The 25,781-nt window shown below is 38.2% G+C and overlaps 1 protein-coding gene across 2 annotated transcripts in view; it reads left to right on the top strand.

Moving 5' to 3' along the window:
• The window catches only part of Rapgef5 (Rap guanine nucleotide exchange factor 5), a 233,291-nt gene that overhangs the window by 115,904 nt on the left and 91,606 nt on the right, over positions 1–25,781 (top strand). For both annotated transcript variants that reach the window (XM_090332742.1, XM_090332741.1), the window contains exon 9: positions 9,066–9,191. In XM_090332742.1, coding sequence (XP_090188868.1) covers positions 9,066–9,191 — 126 coding nt within the window. The remainder of the gene's footprint in view (positions 1–9,065; positions 9,192–25,781) is intronic.

The following is a 25,781-nucleotide window of genomic DNA, read 5'->3' as shown; positions in this document are numbered from 1 at the left end:
CTTTCGAGTAGCATGATGAGCACGGTTATATTTTGGTTCATCTGGTTTTATCCTACCTGGAATTTGAACCATCATTTTGACCAACATACCCATTCTCGTGTTCCCTGCCAACCTTTCAGCAACTGTCTTACTTATCATATCAAGTGTCAGGGAACAAGTTGCCTAATGTGATGTCATATACCTATATCATTGATCTCATCATCACACATACATGTATATTTAGCTTTTGAGGAATACCACATGATTTTGTTATTTTTTAATTTATTTTTATTTTTTTGCCAGTCCTAGTTCTAGGGCCTGGGCACTGTCCCTGAGTTTCTTTTATTCAAGGCTAGCACTCTGCCACTCAAGCCACAGTGCCACTTTTGCCTTTTCCTGTATATGTGGTACTAAGGAATCAAACCCAAGGCTTCATGCATGCTAGGCAAGCACTTTACCATTGAACAACCTTTCTAGCCCCTCATATAATGTTATTATATCATGTTGTAATTCTCTTATTCTGTTGTTGTTAGTAATCTCTTACTATGTCTAACTTATAAGCTAAAATTTGCCATATATAAAAATACATAGGTGTGTGTGTGTGTGTTTATCTGAAAAATCATTGTAGGTATAGAGTTCAGTACTATACATGGTTTCACGTCTTCACTGGAGTCTTGGGACAGACATATCCCTTTCAGATAAAGGGGACTATTATACAGTTCATACAGTGCTTCATAGGTAGGGGACAGAAATAAATGAATACACATATGTGTGTGTGAGTGTGTGTGTGTGTGTGTGTGTGTGTGTGTGTGTGTGTGTGTGTGTATATAGAGAGAGAGACAGACAGACAGACACTACATATTCCAAAGAAAGGAAGGGAAGAAATCCTGGAACTGAAGGAGAAGCACCTGAAAAGGTAGATCTTCTCTTATAGCTATCTGATAGCATCAATAGCCAAAGTTAGCCAGACAAATTATCATGCCCCCCCTTCCTTGGCAATCATGGCCTGGGTATACTTTGGGTAGGAACTACTATTGTGGCATAAAAACCCCTGGTGCTAGCAACTTACCTTTATATCATCACAGGAAAGCACTTGAAGATTTTTAGCCTGATTGCACCATTGCTCTTCCCTTCGAAGCTTCTAAATTTGTTGATTTTAGTCAGAATCAGCCAGTATTTCACAGGTTGAATGTTTAAATAAATGAATACTGTTTTCCTTTATTTGTTTTTGAACCTGTTCTACAAGCAAAATTCTGTTTGAATGAAATACTGTTTCTCAAAATGAGATATAAGCCCTGGGACAGTGTACTTTTTATTCAGCAGGAGTAATATAACTCCACATCTGCAGGTCATACAGAGAAATGAAATTATGAAACCAGTAAATCAGTAATTGCATCAACAACAGATTCCATTTGGGTTTGAATGTCAGGAGTGAAGGTTACAGGGTGGCATGATTATGTGGAAGGCAGCTGTCACCTCCTCTGATTGATCTGCTGTCCCCTAAACCTACTGGCTTTTATCAGATAACTGCAAGTTCACCTATCTAAGTCCTCTGGATAGAATCAGTAGTTCAAATCCTATGAGACAGGCTTTAAGAAAGCTAACAGAATTTTGCCATCAGGTTCTTGGGGCAGAAATAGAAATAAATGTCCATGTTTTTAAAATTTGAACATGTGTATATGTAATTTATAAATATATTTTATTTGATATATCATTTATATACATACACATTGAGCATCTACCTTGGTTGAGCATCATAATCTGATATTTAAGATTACTTCGGTCTGTACCCCAGAGTGTACTTAAAGCAATTGAAGTGGATATTAATTCCTTCTTCCTGTGACATGGTAAAATGTTTTACTGTAGGAAAAAGGCTTCTAGGTTGTTGGAAACCTTTGGTTCATAAATGATAAGATAGCCACCACCCGTGAGTGATGTACATATCTCGTGCATACCAGAGAATTCTTCTATTGGCTTCTTTTTTCCTTCTGTCATTAAAGTCATTCTCTGCATGTTTTAATGCTGTGGCATGTGGTCAGAATGAAGAGAGCATTAGTCTTGAGTTTTTGTATCAGGTGTTCTTCCTTATAGCACTTATTTTCCTTCTAGCTGGTACGTTTGAGCAAGTTCCTTAGTGTCCTGAAGTATCTAATTGCCTATAAGATGACCTTCAAGGCCTTTGCCTTTAGGGTTTCCACATAATCTTCTGGGCATTGCCTAGCATGATGTTTATTTCTGTAAAGTGTAGATAGAAAGTTGTCATAAGGTTGAAACAAAGTAATATAAAAACATGCCTGCAAGGGCTGGGGGTGTGGCTCAGTGGTAAAGCCCTTGCCTAGTTTTCATAAGACTTTGTGTTTCATCCCTAGCCCTACAAAAGTCAGTGGAAGGGGGATGGGAAGAGCCTGTAGTCCTGGCATATAGAAGAGTTTCAGTCAAGGCAACATAGCTTGAGGTTTTATTTTATTTTAATTCCATTTCTACTTAGTTCACAATATATTCTAATTGATCCCATGGAACCTGAGGTTTTAGAGTATGGACTCCAGAACCAGACTACCTGGGTTCTTTTCTTAGGTCTGCCTGAACAACGTTCATATTATTACAGAAAAGAAAACAATTTATTTGATAATAATGCATGCATGTTGGGTGCTCTTCTTAGTTATTTGTTTTACAGAAGAAACCCAACTATAATCACCACCATTTTACCCATGGTATGTGGTAGGACTGAGTTTTTGACCAAAGCACTCTGGATGCAAACTGCCTTGCAGACATTTTTACCTTAATCATTAGGTTATTTGAAAGATTAAATGTCGGTATGAAGAACAGTAAGGGCCTACCACATAGCAAGGTCTCCAGTGGTTTAGGTTCTAATCGCTGTCATGGTCCTCTCACACTGTTTTTTGATGTGAATATTGAAGGTTGCTATCATGGCTTAGTTGCATCATTTTTCTGTCTGCCGTCATAATACCTTCACATAAATAAGTATACATAAATTCTATTCCCTTAATTCTCTCCATAAGAGTAAGGGACTAACAAAGCTTTGTCAAAATGAATGCGAATGTTTCCCCTTTCCAATAAGATCAGCAATGAATAATTTATAGTATTGTTGAACTTTGGAATCAGTTTCTTTGATTCAGTGGACCATTGACCAAGGATTGAGTGATTACTTCCATTGTTTCGTATTCTCCATTTAAATCATTTACTTATATTAGATAATTATAAAAAAATTTATAGCCAGATATTTTAACATATATCAGTCATTAGATTGTGCTAAAAAAAATCCTAGAACTAGATATGTGCTCAAACCCTAAACCTCAAAAAAAAAAATACCTTTAGAGTAAAGCTCTTATGTGATGCTGTCATAGAAACAGATGATCATTTTCTAGAGTTTGCTTATTTTCTGCTTATAATTTTTCAGATTTACAGCCCCATAATTTCAAAAACATTTGTCTCTTTTTTCTTATATGAAAGTTTAAGAATTCAAGTGTATATATATACACACACACTTCATCAGTTATATAAGTATATACTGTGTTTTTACTTCAATCAGAAGATATACTCCTATATGTGTAATAGGTTAAGAATTTTTTGAGGAAACTGACATTTGTTCTATGCTATCCACTAACACAAATCATCTGGCAAACAAAGACTAAAAAGGTGAGCTTCTCTGGACTTCTGTGGTTTCCATGACGATGAGGAGCCAGGAGTGGCTGAGTGATTTCTAAGGTTGTGTGGTACCCCAGTTTGATAATGAAGGAGGCCCAGGACTCAGTGACTCTCCCCTGGGCAACATACTTCCTCCTACATGCTTGTCTCACTGTGAGTGCTTTGTAGCTCGTTCCCCATGCCTTTATTGAAGGGCATGTATTCTACCCTAGTCATCGTGTAGTGCTCTAAAGAAACTTAAGAAAAGAAATACTTACTGTCTTTTTAAAAAAATACTTTTTATTGTTACTATAAAGGTGAATTACAGAGGGGCTGCCATTTCATAAATCAGGTAATAAGTACATTTCTTTTTGGATAATGTCACCCCTGCCTTTGCTGTCTCCCCGTTTTTCCCTCCCATCTCTGCCACAAGTTATGAAGTTCATTTTCAACATAGTGTCTACTGAGTACCACAGCTGTAATTGCTCACTCTTAGTCCCTCTCTACCTCCCTTCCCCAAAGATGACAGATAAACAAACAAGACAAAAAGTTTAAAAAAAAAAACAAACCAAAAACCTCTTGTTTCCATTTCCTGGAATTTATTTCAATAAAGATTATTTTATATGAGCAGAGGCACAGAGGCATTGTACCATTGTATTTCTCCCATAAGAGTGTCCTTCTCTGGTCTCACTATGTGTGAATGTCTAGCTTTTTTTTTTTAATGCCACTACTAGGGCTTGAACCCAGGTCTTCATATTTTCTCTGGATATTACCTTCTCATGACTAGCACACTACCACTTGAGCCATGTCTTCAGTCCAACATTTTTGCTGGTTAATTGGAAATAAGAATTTCATGTATTTTCTTGACAAAGTTGGTTTCAAACCTTGATCTTTAGATCTTAACCTCCTGAGTAGCTAGTTATATTAAAGGTATAAACCACAAATGCTTAGCTCTGAAAGGAATTAGTAATATTTTCCTGTCTTAGAAATAAATACATAAAACTAAGTATTATGCATGTGTATATGAATACATACACATATACTTTTTTTTCCTTTTGTCAGAGTATATATTTTTTCTTTTTGTATGTGTGTGTGTGATTGGTCATGGGCCTTGAACTTGGGGTCTGGGTGCTGTTGCTGTCCCTGAGCTTTTTCACTCAAGGATAATGCACACCACTTTGAACCACAGTGCTACTTCCTATGTATTTTTTTCAATCCCATTAGCCTTTTGGTTTATATTTTCTGCTTAAAAATAGCAAATTTACTCACCAAATTTTTAAGTTCAGTTTTTAATAGAATGAGTAAGATTTTATTGGAATGCCATGAATTTGTACTGAAGAACATTTTTTAAAGTATCCCTCTGTTATTGAAAGCATGCTTTCTTCCTAGCTCTGCTTCCTTTGATAGCAGTGTTTGATGCTTTACCTAGGTATTTTAGAAAAAAATTATTTTTAAATGTAATACAATGGAGACAGTATTTTCATACTTGGAACCTTGCTATTTCACCTTTTGTCACAGGAAGAGTACTTGTTGATCATCAATATGTCCTTTTCTGAGGGACTCCTGTTCAGATTGCTTTTTTTTAACCATGGGAGAGTGGACTTTTCATTGACATTCATAACTTTTCTCAAATACTGAAAAGCATATGAATAGCTTTAATTATACATTACAGGGAGTTTCTTTTTAACTCTCAAAGCAGACCTTGAAATAAGGCTCTTAAATAACTTTTCTGACAGTTATACATTAATCTTTTAAATTATTTTGGTCTGGCTTAGCAGTGTTAGGTAAACTGTTTATAATTAATTTCACAGAGATAAATTAAATAGACCAAAAATGTGGAAGTCTAGATCAAGAGCCGTTTGTTATCTTGTCTCTCCTGCCGCAGGAGAGCTTTCACAATATATTAATAAATTCATGGGTTTCTTGAACAAGATCACCGAATTATGGAGCTGTGAAAGGAAGCTCAGAGAACATCTGGCTTAGGTGGTGTTTCCCAACAGTGCTTCTTTGTGAACCGTCTAGGATGTGTGTTGTCTCTGGGATGAAACAGTTACCTAGGGAAGAAACAGCATCCTTAACCCTGTCGAAAGCTTTCTTGATAATTGTAAGAAATGCTTTAAAACTGATTGTTCCATGAAGATACTTCTAGAATTTATGTTCCATGAAGAGACTTTTAGAAATTTTGTGGGCACCAGAAAAATCAAGATAGTAGTGTTTCTTGTTTAACTAGAAGATGCCACATAGACACAAAATAATTAAGCTAACCTGAAATCCATTTTGAAAAGGGATAGCATTTTGTTCCTAAAATAGGTATTTGATTAGTACACATAGTATCTGATTCTCATAAAAAATGTTTTCTCCTGAAAGGAAAGTCTATATTTAGGTTCTTAATCATGATGCAAAGAATGTTTAAGAGTTCCTTACAAACACATGTTCAGCTCCTGGGCTTACATCCCTCCAATCATATAACTAGAGGGAAAATGTCTGTACACTGAAAGTCTATGTACTGGATGATTCCCAGATTTCTATTACCAGTCTCAACCTCAGAGCCTCTGAACCTCAGATTGCCAAACCAGCCACACCAGACAATCTCCCAGCGTTTCTTTTCTCAGTGAATAACAGCTCTATTTCCGCAGTGGTTCAGGCTAAATATTTTAGAGACTGCTAAACATCCAAATCCATCGGCCTCCCCTTGGCAATGTAACTTGACTTTCATTGTTATCTCTACTACATCAAGTTGCCAGTCTTTGATCTTAAGATTCAATGACTTTCTCTCACTCTACCTAGAACACACATTAATTCTCAAAAAATAAAAATTAGATTATGATAATCTTCTGTTCAAACCATTCCAAAGAATTTGTCTTGCTCACAAAACGAATTTAAGCCCTTTATATACAGCTTGTAAGGAGACTATATGACTTGATCTTGCATAGTTCTGACCAGCCACACAAGTCTGCCACTGACCAATGCTATCCTGCCATGCCATTCCCTTTATTGGTTACACCAAACCTCAGAACCCTTGTTCTTGTCTTTATCTGAGTATCCAGATACTTCTCCCTCAGTTCCTTTAGGCCTGCTTTCAAATGTCATCCTAGTAGAGAATCACCTGACATTCCTAGTTCATTAGTTCCTTCAATTGTCTCTCCCTCACCTTGCTCTGCTTTCCTTTCCTTTCCTCTCACCTAGCATTGCCTGGAAGTTTGTTTATGTTACATAATTATTTGCTTGTTGTATAGTCTAGTATATAGGAGGGACTTTGATTTGGGGCTATTCACTTTTATGACTTACATACTATTGAGAAAATGAATGAATGACTAAAATAATTTAGAGAATTGAGGTATAGAAAAGAGAGAATGCTGGAGCCAGGAATTTGGCCTAGTGGTAGAGTGCTTACCTAGCATGCACAAAGACCCGGGTTTGATTCTTCGCTACCACATATGTAGCAAAAAGCCAGAAGTGGTGCTGTGGCTCAAGTGGTAGAGCCCTAGCCTTGAGAAAATCGAGGGACAGTGCTCAGGCCCTGAGCCCAAGCCCAGGACTGGCAAAAAAAAAAAAGAAAGAAAAGAGAGAATGCAATAATTATTTGATTTAAATATTAGATATCTTGTCCTATGAAACAAGGAATATACCTACTTTCACCTCTTTAAAAGGTAAAACTATGAAAGTGGTGCTGTGGCTCAAGCGATAGAGTGGTAGCCTTGAAATGAAGAGCTCAGGGACAACACCCACGCCCAGAGTTCAAGCCCCATGACCGACGAAAAAAAAAAAAGGCAAGACTAGGAGTTGGAGGCATAGCTCAGTTGGTAAAGTGTTAGTCAATAAGCAGAAGCATCGGGTACTGATTTCAAATGAAAAGAAAAGAAAATGAGAGACACAAGAAAAGAAATGAGAGACAAAACTAGTACTGGTTGACAGTTTTATTTTGTGTGGTATGAGAGGGGACTTTCCAACAGCTTTGGCTATCTAAAAGTGTACAGAATGTCTTCTGATAAGTTGAGATCCCTGTCCAAGGAAACTCTGGAAGGGAACTGAAAAACCACTTGCAAGGGTTGTTGTAAAAATAAATCCTTTTACTTTTGACAGTGGAATTCTACTTTCTGCCCCTTGGGAGTCTGTGTTTGGGCCACTTTGGATATTGGGTTTGTTTCCTTCTAGGTTAAGAGAAAGCACTGCCCTTGGAAAAAAAATTGTAGTTATTGCTTTGTGTGGATGATTCCTTTTCTGTTAAGGCCAATCAGTAACATGAGTTTCCTTAACACAAAGTGTTATGTCCAGAAACTCTGGATCACTGGCAAGCAAACCAATATTTGGACATGTTACTGAGAACATTCAAGTCCTGTAGGTTGTGTTGGGCAAAGTAAAGATTCCATGATTTGACTGCTTCTGAGTATAACTTCAGATTTCTCTTTTAGAGCATACCTTTGTATGTCAGTATGAATTATTTGGGGATGAATTTGATAGAAGTAATTGATAATTTGAGTATTAGAATGACTATTATTTCCTATCCCACAGTCCTAGGTTATTCTTCCTCTTTGTTATTAATAATTTGGGTGCTTCAACCTTTATCTGGATGCTTTAGCTGTACATTGGTGGCTCACATCTGTAATCCTAGCTACTGAGATCTGACAATTGCAATTCAAAACCAACCTGCACAGGAAAGTCTTGGTTCCGATTAACCACCAAAAAGCTGGAAGTAAGCATTGTGTCTTGACTAGTAGAGTACCAGCCTTGAGTGGAAAAAAGCTATGGAATAGCCCTGAGACCCTGAGTTCAAGCCTTCGTACTGGGATAGACAATAATAATAATGATGGTGCTTTATGGATTGTTTCCAAACCCTAATGAACTTTCCCTCTCTAACTTCTTATTTTTAATACATTTCTCACCATTTTCCAAGCACCATGGGGGATATTTTATCGATAGTCCATAGTAATTTTCCAGTCGTGGAAAACAAAATCTTGTAATCTTCTTGGTAGTTGTAAATTTGTCTATGGAATGATACACCAGAGCTAAAGAATTGGGAAGTTGTAGACTGTTATTTTTAGGACTCTGTATCACTTCGCCCTTTTTGCCAGAGCAGTTCCTGGCTAACTTTCCCATGAATTTTTAACCTCTTGCTAGGCTTTGCTTATGTAACAGGAAACAGGCTGTCAGGACAAACAAATAGAGCATATCAGGCGCACACATCGTAGCAAATGAGTTAGTTTGCCTTTTGCTCTCAATGTAGAGTGATACTTGATCTCCATTTGAAGTATTTTGGCATGGCATTTCTGAATTATAGACCAATATAGCTTTGACTTGGGAAGGCAAAATATTTATCACAAGAATGATTTAATCCAAGGCACAGGAAAAAAATGAGTTTGTTGTAAGGTGAATTTTGAAGCAGTGTCATGTCCTGGGATTGTGGATTTAAGTATATCTTTGCTTTTTCTCCAACTCTGAAGGCCGGAGTGATGTGCAAGCTTCAGGAGAGAGATGATATCGGACGCATTGAACTGGTACAGAAGTTGGCAAGAGAAAATTGTCAGATTTTGCAAACTGACAAAAAAGAACTGGAGAAGTCTGAACACGTAAGCCCTTTTCCTCTTGGGATATAGGTTTGAAGGGATGGAAAGTGTTTCTGCTTCATTATGTGTTTGAGACAAAAAATATTTTATTTTCAATTCTTTATGTTTGGGAATTTTCCTTCCTCCAAAGCATCTTCCTTAGTAAAAATGGCATTTGTTTTTCAGAGCTCTAAGCTAGTGGTTTACGACTTGAACTAGAACTTTTCACCAAAGTGAGCCTTGTAGAAATATGAGGCTCTGCTTTAGGAAAAAAATCAGTGCATGTTTGCTTCAATCTGAATTGATGGATTTCCATCAAATCAAAACTTTCATCAAAACATCCAAAGGTTTGTCCCATCAGGAAGTTTAGAGAATATAGGTTTACTTTTGTTTTTATTATTTTTTAAATAGGTATACGAAGGAGATGACATTCAACAAATGAGTTTTATAAATACAGTGCATCTTGATGAAAGTTTCCCCTTTCAGTGTTCTTACCCATCCCTCCCAGTCTACCTGAGAAGATGGATTTTGGAGGAATATGTTTAGGCGGATCTAATTGTCAAAGAATGTATCCTAAGTCAGTAGAAATAGATTAAAACAGCACAGGGTAGACATGTTCTTAGCAAGTGAGAAGGTCAGGGAGATTTCCCAGTAGCCCATGAACACTGTGTTCTAACAAGAGTGACTTTGTCTGAGCTCAGTGAAAGCTGGTGGAAAGGACACTGGGTTTGATCCCTCTGAAAGAAGTTATTCAGCCTGCCTCTCAGAACTGAGAAAGCTGGCCTCACACCAGGAATACAATGCAGCCACTTTCTTCTGCTCCACATCATGATCTGCTGATTTGTTGTTTGTAAGAGTTTTTTTTCTTTTTTGCTCTTGGTGCAGTACAATCCAGGATTACTTGTGGAGGGGAACATTCCTCTGTGCTTATAAATATGTCTTTCTCTGATTTTTATTTTCCCTTGAAATACTACTTTCAACCCTTTCTAGGGGTGGAAAATGCTTCATTTTTTTTTCTCAGTCTCAAGTCCATCAGTACAAGTGAGCAGGAGAACTAGTGAGATGTTGGGAGCTAGGCGGGCTCTTTAGTTTAATAGTACAACACATTTCTAGAAGTACCAGTTAGTGTCTCAAAAGGTAGAATTATTAGGCATTTTCAAAGTCCTTTGATCAAACTATTTCAGGGTGAATGTGACTTTTAGTGCAAGTGGAAGACTCAGAGGCCTTACTTGGCAAAGTACTATTAAAATTTCAGGGGCATGTTCAAGTTGTTATAAGTACCCTTAAGTTTGACTATTAAAGTGCCTTCTGACCTGCCATGTCTTTAGGATATTTGTGAAGCCTATTGTGTGGCTTAAATTTATTAAACTAATATGCCTTTTGATTCACTTAGAAGAGTAATAGTGTTTGTATGTTTTATTTTATTGATTCCGTGATGTATATTTCCTTACATTTTAGCATCTCTAAAGTCATATCTTAGAGGTTAATGACATGAAGATATGTCATTGTGTAATTGTGAAAATTTTTCTCTCCTTGTGGTCTTAAAAAGGAATGTTGTATCTGTAACTGGTTTCAGATAAGATGCAATAAGTCAATGACACCTTGAAGTAGAACAGATTCTTTCAAAATCAAACAGTAGTGTGCTATTTTGTCATAGTTAAACATCATCAGCATCATGCCACAAAACCTTGTGCTTATTAAAGAAATACCTGTGTTGCCTTTGTTTCATGTAATTGAATTCAGAATATTAGAAGCAACACTGTTGATAAGATACTCCAAATATTTAACTTGAAGTCTCTATATGGTGGAGAACATTGTCAAGGAGACAGAAATTTATTAATTGAAGATTTGCAATTTTTTTCAATGGATTTTTCCCTGTTACTCTTTTTTTTTTTTTTTTTTTTTTTTTTTTGCCAGTCCTGGGCTTGAGCTCAGGGCCTGAGCACTGTCCTTGGACTTTCTCAAGGCTAGAACTCTACCACTTGAGCCTCAGCACCACTTCTGGCTTTTATCTATGTATGTGGTACCGAGGAATCAAACCCGGGTCTTCATGCATGCTAGGCAAGCACTTTAACCACTAGGCCAAACTCCCGGCCCATTCCCTGTTACTCTTAAACTTGCATTTTAAGCCTGTATTTGAACACAGATTTTCTCGTTGTGTGAATATCGTGTGTTGGAAAGTGTTTCTGAGAAGGAAGACAGTTGTGCAGCTATGAGAGTTGAAAGTATGCATTTTCCACAGGTACTTTCCTAGGAGGCCTAAAATAAAGAAAAGTGAACCTAAGATTATTTTTTCTTAGTGATACATGTAAACAGCCATTCTGCAATCTCTCTCTGCAGGATGACCACTTGAACCAGTAGCAGCTGGTGCTGATACTAATGTGCTGCTCTGCTAAATAAGCTCCCACCGGTCCGATGCTCATACTTTTTATAATACTTTAAAATGAAAGCTTCGGGTGGGGGTGGGAGGAGGGAAATGGGGGCCAAGACATGAGAAAGGGTATCAATGTTTCTGCAGTAATGCACCTTCTATCTGGTGAATATAATGTAACCCTTCTATCAATTATAATAAAATATATGAAAAAAATAAAATGAAAGCTTCCTGACATCTTGAACTTATATTTAGAGCTACATCTTTGCTTACATTTTTTTGTGCTTGGAATTATTTTCAGTTTTCCTGCCCTCGGTTTCTTTTTAGTTACAGTTATCTTCTTTTGCTCCTAAAAACTCAGTTATAGCTTACAGCTCCTAGCACAGGCAGAGGAGACTACAGTGTGTAATATAGATCTAAGCCTTCTGCCTCCTGTTCTTGTTTTAACAACATTGGCCAAATCTTCGAGTTATAAACAGGTATTTTTTTAATAGTTTGAAAATTCTTCCTCTACTTCATCTGTCAGATTTAGGTCAAAGCTAGCTAAGTAGACAGTGGCAAAATTTAAGTTAGAATCCAGATTGACAATTGAGTTATTCTTTTGACTGAACATAATGGCTTCTGTAGTTCCAGAATGTCATATCCTTTCTGGTCAATATGTGCTAAGATGAGAAAGTTTCTTTGAAGTACGACTGCTTGGGGAATGATGACACTAATAGGACAAAATCTTGGTTGCTATTATGTCTCATTACAAATTGAAGGGAACTAGGGTGTTCTCAATAAGCATTTCTCATATTTTTCTTAGACTGGCAACTGCCATGATTATAGGTACATGAATGTGCTTGTGCCAAAGTGTTTCTGAAGTAAAAGATTAAATGTATAAGTATCACAAGTTTCTCAAGAATCAGTTTTTCTAACTTACTGTTAACTAACTGTAGGCAAAATTAGGTGGCACTAATATAATATGTAAGTGTTGAGGACTTGAAGTAGTGCAGAAATAGGACTGTGTTTCCTAAACATTATGATAGAGCACTAAAATATTTAGTCATTTATTATTTTAAGAAATGTATGTATTTTAAAGGCATTGTACTTACTCGTCAATTGATTGTTTATGGGGAAAAGGTCATGAGTTACCAAGTGATTGTCATATTTGAGTTTGGAGGATGATCATTGAAGCTGAGGGCAGGGAAGAGCACTTAAGGCAGAATTAGCCAACTGAAAGCTATTGATGATTCATGGAGAATGGAAAGGGCTGGATTGGAAAAAAGGTAAAATCCAGTTGAGAAAGACCTAGCAAACCATCCCTAAGGAGTTTAGACTTGTCTTCTGGCAAAGGAAAGCAAACACTGAAGGGACATGCACACAATCAGTTATGGCTCTCTGGCTTAAGTTCAGAGGAAAAGTTGAGTGAAGAAGAAGGAAATGTTGACAAGAATCTTAGAAAGCTATTGTAATTGGTTAGGTGAGAGGTGTTAGCTTGGAGTTAGGCAATGGGAACACATATGGACAGTGAATTTAACAGAATTTGGTGAGCGGTGATGGGGAATGTATTTGTAGTTTTACAATAAGTAATTGTTGAACTTGTTGAAGACTTCTTTGGTTAGTCACTTTTGCTAAGAAACCACATGAGCCATTGATCTTGCTTTGTTTTCCTGTGGTATGTTTCAAGTATTTAAGGTCATAGATTTATTTTGCTGGCAAATTGTTAGAGTGCCAACGGTATGGAGATACATAGACTTTCTTTTCAGACTAATCCCTCTGAAGCTCCTTTAGCAGAAAGCATGTCTAGTATGCCTCGTATGACCGTGCAATTCCTCCAGTGCCTTGTGTGCTTTCTTCACAATTCATGGTGATGTTAAGGTTGCCGTCCTGAAGGCAGTCTTCTGAGTTTTCGTGACTGTTGTTTTTTCCAGAATGCTTTCCATTTTTTCAGTTATTCTCTGAACTTTTACTTAAGTTGATGTTGTAGAAGATTTAGGATAACCACTGTGACTCCTGTTCAAGCAATTAGTTTGGTTGTGGAGTGAAAGCATGGAAATAAATAATGTGTCTACCAAGAGGTAAAAGGGAGCACACACATATAGGTAAAGAGCCCACTTCCAGCTGGGAAGTGGGGTTTTCTCTATTGCTTAGGTGGAGTTTGACCTGGGCTTTAAAATACGGTTTTGAGTTAGATTTACATTGTTTTACTTGAAGAAAAGGATGACAAGTGTTAAAATAGCACTAGAAAATGCATAGAGATATAAATATGAAAGTTAGTTTTCAGAAGTTTGAAACCTTGTGATGCCACTGTGTTACTGTCAGTTGCTGTTGAGAAAGGAGATGATGACAAGAAGGAAAAGAAGGATTCTGTGTGAAATGAGATTGTTACCCTTGGAGGATTTTTTTTTTTTGTCAGTGTGAGGCTTGGACTGTGGGCCTGGGCCCTGTCCCTGAACTCTTCAGCTCAAGGCTACCACCTTACCCCCTGAGTCACAGCACCACTTCCAGTTTTCTAGTGGTTAATTGGAGGTAAGAGTTTCATGGTCTTTAGTGCCCAGGCTGGCTTTAAACCTCGATCCTCATATCTCAGCCTCCTGAGTAGCTAGGATTACAGGTGTGACCACTGGAGGCTTTTGAGGGCTCAGAAATGTTGCTTCAGTTTCAAAATAATTAGGAGCTAGTATTTAGTTTTGTTAGTTTTCATTAAAAGGAATCTGACTGGGTGCTAGTAGCTCATGTTTATAATCCTAGCTACTTAAGAGGCTGACGTTGAGGATTGTGGTTCAAAGCCAGTCTTATCTCCAGGTAACCCCCAGAAAACCAGAAGTGGCACTGTGGCTCTAAGTGGCAGAGCATTAATCTCGAGCCAAAGAACTTGGGGACAGTACTGAAACCCTGAGTTCAAGCCCCATGATACACACACACACACACACACACACACACACACACACACACACACACACGGAGTCTAGGTGGGGTATTTGTGAGCTAAGTAATATTATTTCAGTCTGACAGATTAGAAGGCTGAAGCTGGTGAGTGCTAGGCTATGTTGGATGAGAGTGAACTCAAGTCTGAATGCCTGCGGAGCCAGCTCACTGAATTCAAGGCCTTTCAAGGTTGGGAAGTTAAGGGTAACAATGCCAACATGAGGGAGAGAAGGGGGAGAGAGAGGGAGGGAGGGAGGGATGGAAGGAGAGTGGGCAGCCTTACTAGGAAAAAGACAATAACGGAAAGGAACCAAGATAATGGGTGTGGCAAGATGCTGGCTTAGTTTAAATATCAACTGAGAGCTGAAAAGCTCATATCAATAAAATAGTTGCCTTAAAGTATATGTCTAGAAGCAGATCTGATTTTTCTGGAATACAACTGTGTAATATCAGAAAATGGAAGCTGTTTTTCTTTTCCTGGTACAAAGAAATGCTTTGTAGTATATTAAATTTCAAATAAGGTATTCTATTGGTATATCCAAACTGACTTCCTAATCTCCACTGGGAGAAAAGGGCTACAAACCGTATGTGAAGAACTTGTTCAGCAATACTTAACTGAGGGGCTTTGTTTCCGTTCCTGCCTCTCCCCACCCTATTTTCTTCAGTTCCTTTGTTAAGTCTGAGGACCCACCCAGCTTCCTTCCTCTCGGTAACTCACTCATGAAATATGGGTGGGAAGGGGATTTTGCACATGCTGAAACTGAACCTTGGCAGTTTTGCTGCTGTGCTAGGGAAGGGTCCCGTCACTCAACTGCTGCCGGAATTTCCTCTTCCCTGTTTCCTGCAGCCTCATCCTGGAATTCTGCCTACGTCAAAGCGTTTCTTGTGTAAGAATTACTAGGGCAGAAGTGGTTTTGAGATTCTAGTTGATGGCAGCTTTACCTTGCATTCTAAAAGTGGGTCTCTATCTTTTTCTACACTCAGGTCTATTGGGTTTTTAAGTGCAGTTCAATGTAAAGTAGAAATCTCCTCCTCCTCCTCCTCCTCCTCCTCCTCCTCCTCCTCCTCCTCCTCCTCCTTCTCCTTCTTCTTCTATCTGTGGGAATTACTAAAAGGAAAGTATTTTCGTTCAAACTTGTATTAGACATCTAGATGAGAACAATGTCAACCATTTGGAAGGATGCCAATAAATAGATTTAACCATAATACTAAAGGGAAATTTTAGAACATTATTACTTACTATTGAAAACTGGCAGGGTGCAAGTTCAGGCTGGGTGCTGGTGGCTTATACTTGTAATCTTAATTGCTCAGGATGCAGAGATATGAGGATCATGGTTCAAAGCCAGCCTGGGCAGGAAACACCATGAGACTCTTATCTCCAAATAATCACCAAAAAACAAAAAACCCAGCAAGTGGAGCTGTGGCTCAAGGGGTAGAACTCTAGCCTTGAGCAGAAACACTTGGGGCAGGGTTTATGCCCTGAATTCAAGCTCCAATACTGGCACAAAAAAGAGGGGGAAAGAGAGGGGAGAAAGGAAAGAAGGAAGGAAGCCAGAGTTCAAATGTAATTTGTAACTCATGATATATTAAGTTTTCCACCTGTCAAACAAGAAATCACCACATTGGAGCTATATTATTTTTCTTAGTAACAAAATCCCAAGTTTGTAATGGGTTGATATTAAGCTGTCTTTTCATAGAAAATGCACTCCCTAAAGGGAGTTAATTTAGTCCATTTTAAATCAAGATCAGGCCATAGAGTAACAGAGCATCAGGAGGTAGTTTTTTGTCTTTTTCAATATGATCAAGTGAACTCAGGACTTCTCACTCACTAGGCAGTGCTCCATTTGAGCCACATCCTCCATCCTGTTGGTTTTTGTTAGGCTCAAAAAGAAGAAAAAAAGATAAGAGAAAGAGCTGACAAAGAGATGGCTCAAACTCCTGAACAAGTTTATCAGGGAAAAAACCTGCAAGAGAGGAACTAAAAACTCACTCCTTGTTTACAATCTGAAGTTGTTTATAGTAGGTCTGAAAAAGTGCTAAAATTGTCTTGTGGAAGTAGTTTGAAAGTAACAAATGGTGGGAAATAAGGTCACAGTGGAGACCGGGTGGGAGCCAAGCTCAAGGTCCAAACTGGGAGTGAATTTTGGTCTGGTGCCTGTCGCATGAGTTTATCTCATCTGAAAATGAGGGTAGGGCAGGAGTGTTAGTGAATTAAAGCTCTGTTCTGGGTCCTCAAGATGAAGACATCAGGCCATTTGAATGTCATTCTTCTAGTTCATTTTTCAGATAAGGTTTTGTGCTTTTTCTCAGGCTGGTCTCAGACTTCTTTCTCCTGAGTAGCTGGGATTACAGATTACACACTTTTATCACCACACCTGGTTTGTTTTTGAATGAGGTCTTGCTAACTTTTGTCTGCAATGGCCTTGAATCTCTACCCTTTTGTCTCCATCTCCCAAGAAAGTAATTCTTGCAATCAAGAAGTTAACAAGTTAGCTGAAAAGGAATTGATGCATAAAAATCAAGTGATGCTGTATTTAATGAGGTCGAAGGGGAGGGAAATCTAGGAAATAGCTCACAGTTGTCACTGTACACATCCCATTCATTCAGAAGCATGGTTTATAAGTTTGGTTCCCCTGTGTAATTTTTGAATTTTGCATTTCTTTTTTCTTCCAGAGAAATGACAACCAGACGGCAATATAAGACAGGAGTGTGCTTCATGTCTGGGGGAGCCATCTGCTCATTAATTAGCTATATTAGGTTCTCAAAAGAAACCTACTTCAAGTCTTGGCATTTAGAAAAACAAACAAACAAAAAAACTATTTTCAAGCCAGGTGCCAGTGGTTCACACCTATGATCCTAGGTACTCAAGAGGCTGAGATGTGAGGGTCATGGTTAGAAGCCAGCTTGGGAAGGCAAGTCTGTCAGACTTTTATCTCCAAATAATCATCAGAAATCTGGAGGTGGAACTGTGGCACAAATAGAATACCATGCTTGAGTGAAAATGCACCCAGGGCCTTGAATTCAAGTCCCAGTATGAGCATACACACACAACACAATGCCACCTAGTTTCTATGTTATTTTTTAAGATGGAGGAATTGATCATTATGCAATTTGTATATGTTCCTGAAAACATTCTGGATTGTTTTTTAAAGGCCCAGTTAAGAAAATGGATACTGGCCAACTTCTCTTGATTTATTAACTCCTGTTGTCAAATGATCTTTTATTCCTGATTCACAGATGCTGCTCCCTAGATTTATTAGGTTCTTATTCTTGTAAAGTTAAAATAGCTGCATTTTCTCTAGTATGTTGGGAAATGATTAAAGTGAAGGGTTGAAAAGTAGATTATTTGCTTTGGCTTTTGTTTCTCCTCATCCCCCGTGGTGTCTCTTGCTGCTCTGGATACTAAGCAACTTTAACTTCTTTTCTTCTCTACTTCTATGCAGGCCTGATCTGACTAATAAAATAATACTAATATCACATAGTCAGGTAACAGAAGAAACCTGTGGTGGACTGGTTTCATTTGGGTTTAGAACAGTAGCTTGAAAGCAAGGGGTTATAAAAAAAAATGCACAGACAGATGGAGACTTCCATGGTAACTATTACCCGAGAAGCTTGGAGAAATAAAAGCAATATGGAGGAGTAGGGAGATATATGCTCAATTTACAATGTGCCTTTGCCCCCAGAGTTATACCACATACCTCATTGTCCTTGCAGAACTGATGCTCTGTAGAAAACCAAGCTGAATGCTCTTGGCTTATACCTGTAATTGTATCTACTAGAAAAGTTGAGACCTGGAGATCTTAAAACAAAACCAACCTAAGTAGAAAGTACATGAATGTACATCATCAGTTGTCCAGCAAAATGCTGGATTGGTATGAGAACAAACTAAGTGAGAGGAGGATATGAGTTCAAGCCAAAGTACTAGCACCATCTCTCTCCCTCTCTCTCTCTCTCTCTCTCTCTCTCTCTCTCTCTCTCTCTCTCTCTCTCTCTCTCTCTCTCTCTCTCTCCCTCTCCCTCTCCCTCTCCCTCTCCCTCTCCCTCTCCCTCTCCCTCTCCCTCTCCCTCTCTCTCTCTCTCTCTCTCTCTCTCTCTCTCTCTCTCTTCTCATACACACACACAGAGGAATGGAAGGGAGGGGAGTGGGGAAGGAAAGGAAGGCAGAATAATAACGAAGGGGGAAAAGGGGAAGGAAAAGTGAAAAAAAAGGAGAGGAATCTCAAGGCTGAATTCCCAGTTAACCTGTGTGCTGAGGATTATACAAATATATGGAAGCTTCTAACATAGACGTCAGTAGCCGAAGGAGTCTTGTAGGTTTCCCCAAAGAGGAGACAGATCTAAGGGCCAAAAGAGTGGCAAGTGACAAGTGCCTGGCATTCCAGGCACAGGAAAGAACAAGTGTAACCATGTCAGTGGCCTGTGGATGTGGTAGCTGTCTGTAAGGAGTGGAAGCAGTGGCTGGAGCTTCATGTGTGAGGGGAAGGTGGGGCCAGGTGGCTGCAGGACATTGTGAGCTTAACCTCTTGCTAACTTATCATTGGTTGTGCTTTTAGCTTGATGTCCTAAGCTCTTGTGAAGAATTTAAGCAAGAGACAAAGATGAGTCAGTGTAAACTTGGAGATTCCTCTGCTTCTGGGTGAATGGGTCTGAAAGTGATGGGTGGAATGTTCTATTCTTTTCCTGCAGTCCTCATATTTGTAACCAGCATGTGTGTGAAAGCTGTGCTGTGAAGACTTCAGGGCTGGAGGCTTCAGTGCCACAGGAAACAAGAGTCCCCCTTAGGCCCCTTTACAGTCCATTCTAATTTGTTACCTTTGCCCACAGATATACTACAATGTTTTCATTTGTCTTTTAAAAAATTGACTTGGATTCAGTCCTGGTTTTATAGAAATTAATTTTGAGCACATATGTACCTGTGATGGGAAAAGCCTCATGTTAGCAAGAATCACACAGGCAGATGGATTAGCTTTTGATGGATTACCTTTAAGTACTAATTACTAATTATGTGCCTCCTATTGATTAGCCAGAGTTTGATGATCTGAGTGATTGAGACATTTGAATTCATGAAGATGAGGGAATTTAAAAAAGATTTTCATATAGGATGCAAAGAACCTATTATTCCTTTTGTAATGGAAAGTAGGTGGAGAGGAAAAATACCATCTGGTATCCAACAGCCCTAGATGTTGTTTTAAGTTAATAAAAATAGAATATTACTGAAAATATAACAGAATATCACAGACGGTAGGCAAGTGTACAGTACATATTTTTCTAATAAATCATGCTAAATACCCTTATTTTTGTTAAAACATGCAAATGTTCTTATTTGCCATTGCATTAAAAAGTTGTCTTTAATTTCTTTAAAACCTTGTCTAATGCATTTATAAAGCTAAAAAGGTTTAGAAGTCAGTGTTGCAGCTGTTAAGTTTTGCTAGAATAATTTTTTATGGGGGAACCTGTCCCCTTTCATTATTTTGTTCCTGTATCCAAACAAAAGTGGAAAAAGGGAGATATAGCATGTATGTTCATTTGTTGCATACTCAGACATTCACAAGTGAATTAAGTCCCACAACTTTAACACACTTTTGTAGATGTCTTCTCTATATACGTTCCAGAATTAAGACACAGTGAGTCATAATAATGGATCAGGGGATTTTTCAAGATATAAGAAATACATAGTAGAAGAGGATAATGGTGATCACAGGACAGTTACGATGACAGGAAGTGGCTTGGAGGGGTTGAGACTTGTTAGGGGGACTAGGAAAACTTAATGCACCATCGGAGCATATCCTCATGACCTCAGAGGTTAGGGGTGGACATTCATTTTGTCAAGGTAAAATTTTGATCCTGGTCCCCCTTAGAAGAGAGAGCATGGTCCTTTGTTCAGGTGATTTGTTAAACCTTGCATGACTTTCCCTAGCCAGGATTTATAGAGAAGGAATAAACTTTATGGTGATGCCCTTGTGAATAGAGTCTAATGATCCCAGAATGGTACGATGCATGATGAAATCCCAAACTGAATTTTACGGTTAGTGAATGCTATCACATTCTCCTTGCTCAGTGAACTTACTGTTATTACAAGTCAGAGTTTGTGAATTTTTCCTATCAATCTAAGGAGCAAAGAAGTTTCCTCTGAGAATAGCAGGCATTGATAAGAGCTTTTGAGACCATGTACCCAGATGTTTTGAGTAAGAAACCCTTTCTTCCTGTTTGCTGGACTGCTAAGTAGTATTCAAGACAGGTCTCTATTAAAAGGGCAGAAAACAGTATATAACCCATTAGTTCTGCTGGAAATTCATTAATCACAAAAAAAAATATTTTCACTGGTAGATGACTTTTAGCCTTTGTAATCAGAAGCAAGAAATCACTACTAGAAATAGTAATGGCTGGGACCTCTTTAGACTTATTAGAAACCACTAGAGTTTAGACATTATGTTATGATTCTTAGTGATTATGAAGTTATATATTTCATGGGGTCCTCATTTAAGGCTGGCATAATTGAAATGACCCTTAGCCCCAATAAAATGCAGCTCTTGAATAATTCTCCTCTCTTTATTGGTGGTGGCCCCATAAGAAAATTAGCAACTCATAAAAGGAGACACCAGCAATTTTGTCAGCAAAAAATTAGATAGGATCATTCAGGGCTTCTCATTAAACACCCATCAGGAAGTTCACATCCAAAAATTGTCTCCATATTAAAATATCACTCAGATATATCTCTAAAAACAGGATGAAGGAGAGGATAATTGATACCAGAGAGATAATAGTGTCCCCTCTAATGATGTGTATGACCGGAACTTTGAAAGCCCTAATTGAGTAATGATATTATATGGTGGCAACAAACCAAGCTGGTGATGACTTAACTCTACAGATTTTACATTAAGTGATAAATCCAGCAAGTTGGAGAGAGATGATGTAAAGCCTGAATGAAACAGAATTTTGACCAGCTGTTCAAGTTTGAGAGAGGAAACATTCGAAGAGGACAGGCCAAATTTGAGCTGTAGATCTAGCTCAGTAGTAGAGTATTCATCTAGTGTGCACAAGGTTCTGGGTCTGATCCTCAGCAGTGCCAAAGTAGAGTATTCATCTAGTGTGTACAAGGTTCTGGGTTTGATCCTCAGCAGTGCCAAAAGAAAAAAATTCTGATTGCTTTTAAGGACCATACTTAAATGCCAGATGCAGTGTACAAAAACCTCTCATGACTTGTTGAACTATTAAATGCTGTTTCAGTTGTACCTTGGCAACCACATCTGACCTTTATCTCAATTTTATGTACATCGCATTTCCTTCCCAAGTCAGTAAATCTAAAATTACTGCCCTTCAGTATTACTCATAATCTTGGCATACAGAGATCTGCCAAGACCTGAGAAAATGCACCACACCCTGGAAAACTCCTCATTAGTGAAGATGCCTTAGATGTAGTCAACATCTGCAGCTACTGTGCCCTGAGCCCCACCCTTAGTGAGTTGCCATTTTTGCAGCTTAGCTCTGATTTCCACTTTTGTGTTCCACATCTGGCTAGTTCAGAACCTTTAGGAAAGAATGCAATGGAAGAGTGTCTTATTGGCCCCATTTGGGACCAAACCTAAGTTTTAAGATTGTTTCAATCCAGAATAGAAGCTGAAATTGGCGCCTTTTAAAATTCTGAGATGCAAGTTGGCAGCTGCAGCCATCTCAGTGTTGAGATGCAATGGAGAAAGTAAGAGTTTGGTAGTACCTAGCTGAGAAAGCCCCAGAATGAACTGGAATTTTCCTTAGCTGAAGATGATGAGTCAGACACTTGAGCCAGCATCCCTGCTGGCCAGGTAAACAGATTCCCCTTCCCTGAACAGCTTGCTTCAAACTCATGCTTGCCCTCATAAAGATGACTATAGAAAGAATGATTCTGTGTAAGGAAAGGCTAGCTTGCTTAGCTTGTTAAGCATCAATGGTGGCCATTCAGTGACACAAGAAGTTGACATTGTGAAAACCTAGTAGTGTGTGTGCTGGTGTGCTCATATGCTCATACATGCATATGCCTTTACTGAGGCTTGAACTCAGGGCCTTATGCTCATGCCTAGCTTTTTCATTCAAGGCTGGCATTCAATCATTAGCACCACAGCTCTACTTCTGGGTTTTTTGTTTTGTTTTGTTTGTTTTTGCTAGTCCATAGTAGATGAGAGTCTCACACATTTGTCTGCTTTATTTGGCTTTAAATTGCCATCCTCAGATCTTAGTCTCCTGAACAGCTAGGATTGCAGGCATGAGCCTTCAGTGCCTGGTGGACTAGGTGATTTTAAGGCTGATGCGGCCTTCTTTCTTCATGCATAAGGCAATTTATTTGGAGACTTTAACTTATGGAGGGAAATACTGACTGAGCATCTGTGACCCCCACAGGCATCCCTGGAAACAAAGAAGAGACAGAAATGAGCAGATATGATGAAAGCCTGGGAGACAGTGTCATTTAGTTGATGATGAGCAGACAGAGATAAGAGAGTATGGTAGGGAGTAAGCGGACAAAAGAGAGGCTCAGGGGTCCTCCCAAAGAGGATGCTTTGAACAAGGCGTTTGTTTTCAGACACTTGTTTGCTCACATTCCTGTAAGGTATTTGCTAAATTAAGCATCATGTCTTTTACTACCTAGGTGATTATTGGTCAGAATAGAAATTATACGTGGGAAACATGGGGAAGACCACTGATCTCAAATCTAAAGTTTATATATTCTTAGAGTTTAACATTCCTTTGTTGCCATTTTCTATCTACAATGTATGTTTTAAAAAATACCTTTCAGTATGTGTTATATAGGTCTTAGCTTATTCTGTGACTCAGTTTGATCCTGAAAATGAGCTTTATCTGGAAAAGGTTTATAAATATTTAACAGTTCTGAGCATGGTATTTGGAAACTTTTTAGGACTGGTGGCACATTTCTGCTGAAGGTTATTTTATTGATAGTTGGGATCTGGTGGTTTATGTCTATAATTTTAGCTACTTGGGAGACTAAGTACCAGAAGGATTGTGATTTGAGGTCAGTGCAAGCAGAAAAGTTGAGCCTGCATCTTAACCCTCAGCTGGGTGCAGTAATACATGCTTATCATCCTGAGCTTTGTGAGAGCTGAGATTGGTGCTAAGCCAACACTGGGAAGAAAGTATTTGATACCCCATCTCAATGAAAGAAAATGGGCATGTGGCATGTGTCTGTTATTCCACCTAAGATAGGAAGCCAAAAATAGGTGGATGTGGTTCAGGCCAGCACCTAGGCAAGAAACCAAGCACAAGGGCAAGAGTGACATTGTTCAAAAAGAAATGATTTGGGTTGGGGAGGGAAATGGGGACAAAAACATGAGAAAGGGTAGCAATGATTGTTAAGAAATGTACCTTCTATCTGGCAAATATAATATAACCCTTCTATTAATTACAATAAAAAATTTTAAAAAAAGAAATGATTTATATAACTTTAACTGCTCTATACATCACCTTAATAATAACATTAATTTAAAAATAAAAAAAATGTGAAAGAAATCAAAATAAGAAAGTCATTAGTGTTTTTGAGTGGCACCATGAGTCAGGAAATCTCTACCGGATCCACCAAAATGAAACAGTCCAAATGTTTGATGAGAAAGTATAGAATACTTTCAAATTTAGAGTCCAAAATAAAACCTGATGAAAAAAGAAAAATGAGATCTGCAATAGAGCAAAATCTTGATACATAAGGCCATATAATGTGAAGCTAATTGAAAGGACCTCCAGGATATTGAAACAAAAGCCATATAATGAATAATTGTTGTCCTTAATGTACTATGTTGTCTCTCATCTCCTTTGCTATCCCTTGGTTATCTCATATTGGTATAGTATCTCACTTTGTTATCTGATATATTGAATTTATTTGTATTTGGATATTTGAAATTTGATAGGGAAGGGGGGAAAACTAAGACGGGAGGGGGGTATGGGGGGGGAGGGAAATGGGTACCAAGACATGTGAAAGGGTATCAATGTATGTGAATTAATGCACCTTCTATCTGGCAAATATCATGTAACCCTTTTACTAATTACAATACAAAAAAAAAAGAAAACAAGCAATATCAAAAAAAAAAAAAAGAAAAGAAAAACAAAACAAAACACTGGATGTGTGGCTCAGAGTAGATACCTGCTTAGCCAGCAGATGGTCTTGAGTCCAGAACTCCAGTATTGAAAAAAGAAATGTTTTATTGTTTAAAATTACTAATTAAGAAGCAGGGGAAGCAGCGCTGTGGCTCAAGTGATATAGCACTAACTTTGAGCTGAACAGCTCAGGGACTAGAGTGCAAGTCCCACAAAGGACCAAAAGAAAGAAAAAGAAAAAGAAATGGAATCATATTGGCCTAGTGGTAGAGTGCTTTCTTGCCTAACATGCGCAAAGGCCCCAGTTCAATTCCTCAGTATATAGAAAAAGCCTGGAGTGGTGCTGTGACTCAAGTGGTAGAGCTCTAAAGAGCCTTGAGAAAGTCCAAAGACAGTGCTCAGACCCTGAGTTTAAACCCCAGGCCTGGCCAAAAACAAAAACAAAAAAAAGAAGTCAGGTACTGGTGGCTGGTGTCTATAATCTTAGCTACTCAGGAGGCTGAGATCTGAGGATCACATTTCAAAGCCAGCCGGGGCTGAAAAGTTACTTTGAGACTCTTATCTCTTATTAACCACTAGAAAACTGGAAGTGGCACAGTGGTCCCAGTTCAAGTACAGTGACCAGACCCCCCCTCCCAAAAAATACACGAATTCAGAAAGTAATACATACTTTTTATTTTTTGTGGAGAATTAAGAAATAATAGACTACTACAAGGAAGGTACACTATGACATTTGCCTTGTGACATCATAACACTTCACTGTCCTTTCCTTGTGGGCAAGCATGTTTTGTAAATTCTGTTATAATAAGTGATCTGTCATGTCCAATAGTACAAAAATGTCTAAATTTACTTTTTTAAGGATAAATTTCTAGTAGCATATTTTTAACTTACAGGTATGAACTGTGTTCATTTTTTTTGTTTGTTTCTACCCAGCTACTTTTCCTTAAAGCTTATAGTACCTTTCTTTTTTCCTTTTCTTTTAGTGTTAAGGATTAAAACAAGGTCCTCATGTTCACTAGGCAAGCATTCTACCACTTAACCCAAGTCTCAGTTATAACTTTTTCTTAATATCAGCACCAGATGAAATCATCTTCACTTATGTGGCGTCTTATTCAAATTTATATCTTTCCTGGTAAAGAATATTTGCTACCCACATCAACCAGTTTTTTTCTATAACCAATCCATTTATCTCCCTCCCTTATTTTCCATTTTGTTCTTACTAATTTGAATAAGTTTTTCATACATAACACAAAAATTTT

This window comes from Megascapheus bottae, chromosome 5 (assembly GCF_031878675.1).
Source record: "Megascapheus bottae isolate mThoBot1 chromosome 5, mThoBot2.hap1, whole genome shotgun sequence".
Lineage (NCBI taxonomy): Eukaryota > Metazoa > Chordata > Mammalia > Rodentia > Geomyidae > Megascapheus > Megascapheus bottae.
This window is presented reverse-complemented; position numbering and strand designations above follow the sequence as displayed.